The sequence below is a fragment of the Corvus brachyrhynchos genome, unplaced genomic scaffold (genome assembly GCF_000691975.1).
Source record: "Corvus brachyrhynchos isolate BGI_N302 unplaced genomic scaffold, ASM69197v1 scaffold116, whole genome shotgun sequence".
Lineage (NCBI taxonomy): Eukaryota > Metazoa > Chordata > Aves > Passeriformes > Corvidae > Corvus > Corvus brachyrhynchos.
The window spans coordinates 8,605,037-8,615,175 of NW_008240221.1; the positions used below are offsets into that span (position 1 = coordinate 8,605,037).

The 10,139-nt window shown below is 39.7% G+C and overlaps 1 protein-coding gene across 9 annotated transcripts in view; it reads left to right on the forward strand.

Annotated features, from left to right (window-relative positions):
* The window catches only part of VSNL1 (visinin like 1), an 86,517-nt gene extending 81,772 nt beyond the window's left edge, over nt 1-4,745 (forward strand). For all 9 annotated transcript variants that reach the window (XM_017744958.1, XM_017744955.1, XM_008641793.2 and 6 more), the window contains exons 3-4: nt 2,576-2,791; nt 3,684-4,745. In XM_017744958.1, coding sequence (XP_017600447.1) covers nt 2,576-2,791; nt 3,684-3,881 — 414 coding nt within the window. In that variant the 3' untranslated portion in view covers nt 3,882-4,745. The remainder of the gene's footprint in view (nt 1-2,575; nt 2,792-3,683) is intronic.
* Nucleotides 4,746-10,139: the final 5,394 nt, after the last annotated feature.

Genomic DNA, 10,139 nt, shown 5'->3' on the forward strand with positions numbered 1-10,139 from the left:
AATTCCCCTCTTTGTTTTTGGACTCTTACATGTTTTTGGGTGTCTGACACTTCTTCCCTTTTTGGGTAGGTGTGCTTTTTCATTGTAATTTAGTTCTTTGGTCTCACCAGTATGTTTGCACCATTCACCTGTGTTTTGGCTTTATGGGCAGTGAAAAGAAGAGTCCCAGTTCCCTCCAGCTATTTACCTTTCTTTTACAGAGACTGTAGAGTGACAGTCATAGGAACAGAGATCAGGCAGCATCCTCAGCAACAGTCAGTTCCAAGCAAAAATACTTGGAAGACCGTAAAATTTTGAAGTGTTTCATTCTGTAACACGTACATCACAGGATAGTCATCAGCACCGATTTAAAAAGCAAAAGATTTGTCCTTTCAGCTTTGAACAGCCAGCAGACTCTCAAGAATAAAAGGTGGGGGACATGGAATTCATGGTGAAATACAGGCCATGAGAGCCATTTCTTAACCTCTCAGCAGTGGATTGGAGAAGTGTACATTGATTTATACATACACATAAAATTAAATATCACCTATGTTAACATTTGCAGCTGGTACACGAGTTGGAGGGGGAGGTAGATCACGGAGAAGAGGAAGCAGTGAGGATTTTTGATAACATGCAAATAACATTCAAGTTTTGGATAACATTCACAATCTTTGTTCTGACCCTGAATGCAGGGCTGTGAGCCCAAGGAGTCTTCCCATGGAGGGAGCTCTCTTTGCTTTGACAAAAAGTTGAGGCTGTCACTAGAAGAACAATTGAGCAAAGTCTGGTAACTGCAGTCACTGCAATCCTGAGTTGTATCAGAGAACCCAAATATCTTTGTATCTGTTGATGAGCCCAATCATGATCATATTTAAAGACCAAAGAGCAGAAAGTACAGAAGGCTGCAGCAGTATCTCGAGGTATTTACAGCTCTATCAGTTTTGATTATTAAAACAGAAACAGGGCTAGGGTTGAGTACAGGCACAGAGGTTACATTTTCAGGAGGAGACAATACCAAATGCTCTTTCAGCTATTGGAGAAGGGGTGTAGAAGCAGTGGGCAGATGCTCACCCTTACAAAGCCAAGTGAGAAAATCACAACTTCAACAGAGATATTAACCTGAATAAATTACCATTGGAGTGGGTGCGGCATCCTGCTCACTTGATGCCTCCACAGCATATTCAAATATCTTCCCAAAAAGGTACTTGGGAAGTGAGACAGGCATATTTGATACCACTTCTGGGATAATACAGCAATTTTTACCCCTTTAGGAGTAATTAACAACAGGGAAATATTGTGAATGGATGGAGTTGGGCAAAATTTAACCCTGCTCTCTCTTTTGGGGTGAAAAGGAGGATTTTGCAATGACTGTAATGCTACTGAGCCAGAGAAGCAATTCTAGCAGTCCTATTCAGCAACGCAAATGCTATCTACAATGGTGTCTGAAAAGCTGGTATCAAGGAAAACGGAAAGTTGAAAGAACACTTTCAGGTTGGGACCCCTGTGGCAACACAGCAGTGGCTCCTGACATGACCCACACAGCCACATAGTGCAAGCAGCTGGCTGAGCTCTCAGTTTTGCATTTTTAAGCCAAGACACAGCTCTGGATGGGGAAATGGAAAATTGTAAAATGCAGCCCCACTTAAGCTGCCACTGAAGACCTTCCTTCAAACTTACATTATAAATGCAGTACTTACTAAGAATTGGAATTTTTAAAAGCACAAAATAAGCTGGCTCTCCCATGAGGAGTAACACATGTTTATATTTTAGGAGCAGGAAAACCTCCATGAAGTTTTTCTGGGAATATAGAAACAAACATTGTTTGTGTATGGTCCCAGCACTGCAATAGGACTTCAGCACTGGTTTAAAACCCCCTTTCTTTAGGGGTGTGTTTTCTTGAGCCTGGCCCACAGAAAGAACAACTACCGGCTCAAATGTCTTAAACCATATACTTCCTGAGGGGAAAATATATCAGCTGAAAACCTACATGTTATGGTCATTTCAAATATTTTGTGAAGCTACAGTCAGTTAGTGTTCACTGCTAATGGATATTAAACATGAAAAGCATTGCACTGTATCGTTTAACTGAGTCTCTCTTCTCATGTACTTGAGTGCTGGTTGGCAGAACAGAACATATGTTCATAAGGGGTTTTTATGTTATGTGTGGCTTTTTTTTTTTTTTTAAATAAATGAAGTTATATAACAACAATCCCACGCATATACTTGGTTGCAACATGTCAAGGGCTAGTTAAAATTCTCTTAGAATGCACCCTGGCTGCTGTATTTCATAGTCAGAGAACATTACACACAATCTGCCATTTACAACCAACTTAAGATTCACCTAGTTAATTTAGCTTTCAAGCAGCTTTATATATATTTCTGTTATGGCTTGTGGAAACCTGAGAGATTTTTGTAGAAATAAGTTTTTAATAATTATTCCAGTGTAACTGTTAGGGAACCTTACACTGCAGATCCTCAGTTTCCCACAAAGCTCATCAGCCACTCTTCATAAATGTCTCACTTTGGTGTTTTGCAGGCAGGTATACAGCTCTCTCCTTTGCATTTACGCAGTTCTATATATTATTTTATTTTGCAGTTCTTTCCATATGGAGATGCTTCTAAGTTTGCCCAGCATGCCTTCCGAACCTTTGATAAAAACGGAGATGGGACTATCGACTTCAGAGAGTTCATTTGTGCCCTGTCCATCACCTCACGAGGCAGTTTTGAGCAAAAGCTGAACTGGGCCTTCAACATGTACGACTTGGATGGTGATGGTAAAATTACAAGAGTGGAAATGCTGGAAATTATAGAGGTGAGATCCATATGACATTCAAAAACATCACAACATTAATAAAATTTGATTCCTTCTTCACACAGAGTTGAGATTTTAGGCTCACCAGAGGCTGTACAGTACATTAAATGCACAGTGCACACATTAATCCTGCACTGACTGGTGCCCAAGTGGTACAAGCACACTAACATGTTAATAGATGTAATCTTGGAGAATTGCAAAGAGTACATATGTGCATATAAGCTTTTAAATATCCAGAGATTTTTTTTTTTCCCCGATGAATGGATTAACCATAAGAACAGCCTGGCACAGGATTTACAAAGCCAATCTCAAAGTCATTTGACACCCATGAAATTACTGGACTGTAGCTCAAGTCGCTGAAGCCTTACTGGAGATTAACTTCAGATGATTACAGAAATTTACAGGGATAACAACACACTATTTTAAGTGTGCTCTCACAGATGGGCTTTAAGATGACCACAACATATAAGAGGAAGGATAAAGTTCACCTCCTTCATCATCTGCTGGCAACTTGACACAGTAGTTAACATCAGATTGTGCCCACATGTACACACAGAAACCTATTTAAAGGTGATGACTTCTAAAATTAATTATTCAGAATTTATGTGAAATATTTCAACTAAACAATTGATCGAGAGAGTAAGTCACAAGAGTTTTACAGGAAGACAAAGAAATTCATTCTGGGCTGCAAAATGTAAGCAAAATAAACCTACATCTAAACAAAGTAAAATATATTCCTCCTTGTTTTAAGTCTCTGGACACTGGATTTTGAAAAAAAACCCAAAAAAAAACCAACCAAAAAAATCTTTGCAATCATTTTGTTGTTAGAATATCACATAAAAAAATTAGATTGAATTTCATGCTGAATTTTCCATTTGGTTTCTTTCCAAAGGCCATCTACAAAATGGTGGGCACTGTGATAATGATGAAAATGAACGAGGATGGTCTGACGCCTGAGCAGCGGGTAGACAAGATCTTCAGTAAGATGGATAAGAACAAAGACGATCAGATCACACTGGATGAGTTCAAAGAAGCTGCAAAGAGTGATCCGTCCATTGTATTACTCCTGCAGTGTGACATTCAAAAATGAGCTGATGTACGACGCGTCATAGACTGCACAGAAGTTTAATGTTCCATTCAGTTTGCAGCTATTTCCACACACACAAAAATTTGCTTGGACTACCTATAAATGGACTTGCTTCTTGTGTTTGAAACACTTGTGTGCATGAGAATGTCATTTGCTAAAGAATTTTAAAAGTATATATTATAAAAATAAACTGCCACAACGTGATGTGTGCAATGTCATTTCATAACAATCCTCTTCCTCTGAAGCCTGTGCAGCAGGCCTGTGCTGCAGTGAATTATATTATTTATTGTTCATGTTTTACTGATGCTAGCTCTGTGTCTCCTAGACTGAGTAATGTTAGTGACACTGAATTCCCATGGTAATGTTAACTGTTTATTATAAATCATGTCACCATTCTGCTGTAAAGTAGTACTGGACAGACAGAAGTGAAGAGCTCCTCGGCTCCCGAGTCTGATCCACACGTGCTTGTATTGTCAGTGGATATAAATGTACTTCATTTGCATGCCTTTTAGGTTTGCCTTAATTCTTACCTCATTTGCATCCCTTCAATCTGGAAAGAGCTATGTCAGAGGAATGCAGTATATTAAAAAAAAGAAAATCCTGATAAAATTAACCCTTTAATTAAGAATATATATAAATATATATATATATAATGTTTAAAATATTGTTTTATTGCAAGTTTAAAGGTTTTATTGGAAGTGTATTGATCTTTGCCAGAATTTTCAAAAGCTTCCACAGAGGTTGCAATATATATGTCACAAAATAAATTTATAACATTTGACCTTTTCCCCTAATTCTTATTTCATGTCTTCAGCATGGTAATAAAAAAAAAAAAAAGTTAAATCTCTTTAATTATCTTTCACTGTACACTGGGAAATATGTATTTCATTATTGAAGCATGAAGAAAAAAACTACTTTGCACTCACTCACTAGAAGAGTCATATTATACAAAACCAAAAGTTGTAGTTCTTGTATTTAGGGATGGAGCAGCTGTTGATGCTGTAAGATGCTATTGCTAAGATTTACCAGCACACCTACTAGACCCGTGCTGCTTTTTAAGCTGTGCAGGTCAAATACAGCTTATTTTCTTGGCCTAAACCTGGTTTTTAAGTGTATTTCCCTCCTGAAGTAAGAGACTTTCCTCTTACCATATGACACTAAACTACTCTGTGTTTAATATAAACAGACATGTTGTTAAAAATCACTACTGATAAATTAAGCATGAAGTATGATGATAAAGGAGGGATAGTGAGGAGAATCAACTTCTTCCACAATTCTATGTGCACAAATCAAGTTTCTCTCTATCCTGTGACAAGTTCTACACACCCTTGGGAAAGACTGAAGAACTATCAGACTGCAGAAATTGCAGATAAAACTTTCCTATGCCCCATTTCCCTGACGCTTTAAACAGTTAGTTGCTTGCTGGATTTAAAAAAAAAAAAAAGCAATCTGAACATCCTACAATTGCATGTTTGATATTTCTTTCTTACCTTATGAAGAAATGAGACCGTACTTTTAATAGCTAAAAATCAAACAATAAAACATGACACAAACCAAATCATTCTCTGTATTTTCAAATTTAAAAAGTGAAGCTCATCTTAAAATTAAAGGGAAAAGAAAACAAGCAACAAAAAACAGTTTTACACAGTTTGCTAAGAGCTGTTGTGGGGAGGATCATAGAATCAATTGCTGCCACAACCACAGCCATCCTCTCATTTTTGCTTCGTATTCCAAACAAACAGCAAAAGGAGAAATATCTACTGCATTTTCTAATACCAGAATTCTACTTAGACTACACAGGTCTTAGCAAATTAGGGAGGGATATAATTCATGCATTTGGCCGTAACTTAAAACACACATTCTAGAAACTACATACTTCTGAGAATGATATGCCCACAATGAATACTTCTCAGATTTGCTGCCTCTGGTTTACATGTATGAGAAGCAATACCTCATTCGATGTTTCCCTGAACCTTGAAGTTATGGACAGGCTGGACAGGCTCCATTTACTTCAGTGCAGCATTAAGCAATGCACTGCCATCCAAAATGGCTGACAACTCAAACACAGTCAAATTCAAAAACTTAATGTCAGCACTGCAATCTTCTCTCTAGACAGCCCCTATAGCAAACTCTATATTAAAAGAACCAGGCATATGATAGTTTTGAGACCTTAGTAGGATCACTGCAAAAATAAGTGCATCCATGCAAGGGCTTCAGTAATTGCTTATTCAGAATTAATCCTCCACCATGAAAATATGCTTACAATAATTATACAGTCAGGAACATATCCTCATCAAGTACAGGGTAGATTAGATACAATGTACTGATTTGAACCAAAGACCAGAATTGTTGCCACCTCCTCCAGTATTTCAAGTAGGTCTGTAAAACCTTGGGAGAAAGCTGAAGCGTTAGCTCAGTAGGAATGCACTAATTTTCCTTAAGCTTTTTTCTCCACACAACTCATTACAGAAGTACTAATGAGGATAAATGCTTTACTCTTTACTGCCTCTGCACTCTTGCCTTTTTTTTTTTTTTGGATGCTGAAGAAAATCAGGATAAATAATGCAATGCCATTCTATCATCTGTCTGAAAAATACTCCAAATTCATCATAAAATCAAGTCAAGCTAAACATGTGGCTCATGATCATGTCCTAGAATCAAAGAATGGTTTAGGTTGGAAGGGACCTTAAAGATGATCCAGTTCCAGCCCCCCTGCAGGGACACCTTCTACTAAAACAGGTTGCCCAGGGCCCCATCCCGCCTGATCTTGAGCACTTCCAGAGATGGGATGTCCATAACTTCTTTGGGCAACCTATTCCAGCATCTCATCACCCTCACAATAAAGAATTTATTCCTAATATCTAATCTAAATCTATTATCTGTCAGTTTAAAGTTGCTCATCCTTGTCCTGTCACACCAAACCTTGCAGAATGTCCCCCTTCAGCTCTCTTGTAGCCCTTTTAAGTACTGGAAGGTGCTATGAGGTCTTTCTGGAGCCTTCTCCAGGCTCAACAGACACAACTCTCAGTTTGTCTCCACAGCAGAGGTGCTCCAGCCCTTGGAGCATCTTTGTGGCCTCCTCTGAACCTGCTCCAACAGGTCCATGCACTTGCTACGCTGAGGACACCAGACATGGATGCAGTACTCCAGCTGGGATCTCACAACTGCAGAGTGGTAGAATCACGTCCCTTGACCTGCTGGTTCCAGACAAGTTTTGCCAAGTATGCAATTTACAAGGTGCCCCCCAGTATCTTCACATAATTCTAAAGGTGTAAGTACCTTGAATTACAGGATTATAGAATTGTTCATGTTGGTAAGGAACTTCCTAGATCTCTTGCCCAGCTTCCTGCTTGAAGGAGATGCAGGAGTCTATTCAATAGACTCCAAAAACTTCCAAGGACACAGATTTTACAGCCTGTTTGCATAACATGCTCAAATGCCTCTTATCTTCATCATGAACAATCCCTCCTCCTGGTTAACTCAGCCAGAACCTCCCCACTTCAGTCAGTGGCCACTGTTTCTTGCACCACACACATCAGCAAAAATCCCACGTCCTCTTTTGTCAGTAACCTCCTCACAGCTGCCAGGAGTCTGCCTGTTACCCTGGGTGTTCCGAGGTCTGCCAATAGAGGCAAACAGAGTCAACATTGGTGAAGAGCACAAAAAGATCCCTTCAGCCCCAGAAGGTGTGCTGTGGTTGAGGAGCTGTGTCCAGGTGAAGGGGCTACAGGAGGAAGTGAACAGGCTGCGTAGTATTTGAGTGAAAAAGCAAGAGATAGGTTATTTACAGAGATGCCACAGTCTCAAGATTCTCAGGAGTCTCAAACCTCCATCGTAGTGGAGAAGCAGGTGGACTCAGAACCCTGCACAGTAATTAGTGAAGGGGTTTTAGTCAAGGGTCTGTCCAAGACAAAGGCTGGAAGCAGGTCACTCCACATACCAGGAGGAGGTTCCTCCTCCTTCTGAAAACAAGTAGGACTGGAACTTTCTACAACAGGCATGAGGCTCTGGAAAAAGGCCAGACAATTGATGAGGTGGGCGAAGGTCCTTCTGGGACAGAGGGGCCTCCTAAAGCAACACCTCCTGCACACCACATCAAGACCTCCTCTGTTAACAGGAAAAGAAGGGTAGCTGTAATAGGAAACTCCCTTTTAAGGGGAATGGAGGGCCTGATATGCAGACCAGACTCACCTCACAGGGAATTCTGATGACTTCCAGGGGCACAAATAAGAAACATTACTGGAAAACTCTCCAGTCTATTAAGGCCCTCTGATTACCATACACTATTGGTTGTTCTAAGTGGCAGCGACAAAACAACAAAGAGAATTCTGAGGGCAATCAAAAGAGACTTGAGGGCCTTGGGTTGAAGGTTGAAAGATCAGAAGCACATGTAGCAATTCCCACAATCCTTTTGGTAACAAGGAATAATATTGACAGGAATAGGCAGATCCACCAGGTCAACACATGGCTCCAAGGCTGACGTAAGCAAAAACAAAATTGGTTTTTTTACCATGGGATGATCTATTCAACACCTGCTCTACAGACACCTGATGAGATGCACCTGTCTCAGAGAGGAAACTAGCACAGGAGCCACCAGGGCTCACTGACAGAACTTTACACCAGCTTGGAAGGGGGAAAGGGACAAAACCAGGCTTACCAGTGGGGAGCAATGGGATGGTGTGCCAGAACTTGAGAAAATGAGCACTAATGGGATCCCTCCATCTCCTTCAGGTTTGTTGGCTGCAAAGCACCACACCCAAAATGTTTCTACACTAATGCACACAGCATGAGGAACAAACAAGACCATCTCAAGCCTTTGGCCCAGTCCCAGAGATTTGATATCACTGACTAAGTGACACTGTGTGGGATAAGTCCTACGATTGGAGTGGTCTGTTGGATGGTTACAGGTTCAGAGGGATGGGCAGGGCAGATGTGGAATGGGGTAGCATTGTACGTCACGGAAGGGATGTAATGTATGGAGCCCACAGCTGGCAATGGCACCATTGAAAGTCTCTAAGTAAGAATCAAAGGACACACAAAAAATGTAGGTGTCATCTTAGGAGTCTACTACAGACCTCCTGGCCAGGACGATGACACTGACAAATGGTTCTCTGAGGAACTAAGGGACACTTCCAGCTTAACTGCTGTTCTCCTTATGAGGGACTTCAACTTGCCAGAGATCAACTGGGAACATCATCGAGCTGATGGGTCCCTTCCAACTCACCATTTTTTATGGTTCTATGATTCTACGAAGTGTATTTCCTTCAACTCTTACCTAGCTTCCATATTTTAAAGAAACATAGAAGTTTAATACTGTGCTGTGACTGAAAACAAATTAAGGTACAAAGTCAAGTTAAAACTTACACTGTAATAAGGTTTTATTGAGGAACTTCTATTCACTAAAAAAGTGCAGAAACTGCTGAATGTTTTTCTCTGAGTAGTCTCAATGGCTTTTGTAGCTGCGTAACATCAAACAACAATAAAAAATCCTCCAAAACAACAACAAAAAAGAAAAGCAGCTGGACTCTAAAAAATGATTTTTTTTGAAGAGCTGCCAACAATTTCAAGTTCCTGGAGAAAAAAAGAACAGGAGAGAAAAAAAGGTTAATTTGAGGGACTTTGAAAAATCTGGTTCTTCTTTCTCCCTCTTAACCCCAATAAATGCTTGCAATATCTAAATATATCAAGTTTAAGTGCTCTAGTCCCAGGGAGATGTGGGAGGGGAGGAAAGGCAGGGAGACCCAACAAAACACAGGGCTACAATGCTGTACAAAAGTTACCGTATTATTTCCCAAAATTCTTACTCTACTTCCTTCCCATATATTGGAAAGACTTGTGTCTATTTAGTTTATCATAATAAAATGAACATTTAGAGACTTATTCTATACCTTGGAACTCAAGAGTGTGCAAGAACTAGTCTACTGGAACTAAGAAACTAGGTTTATAATGACACAGCTTGCTAGGTTTTGTAAGCTCATGTCCAAAGACACTCATACTCTTTAGGAAAGGAATGAAAGGACTTTTTTTCCCACCAAGATAACATACTACAAATAAATTTTTCCCTTTTCTAATTATGAAACTATAAGTTCTAATAGTTTCTCATGTTCAGCTACTGTGGTTTCACTGGAAAATAAATGAAACACATTTTACTGCATGTATTAATTAGCACACATTTAAGAAATAAAGCATAGCTAGGAAGAAGATATTTTTAACTTAATGCTAATTTAAGTGTGTAGAGACACTAAAACATTACCACAAGTA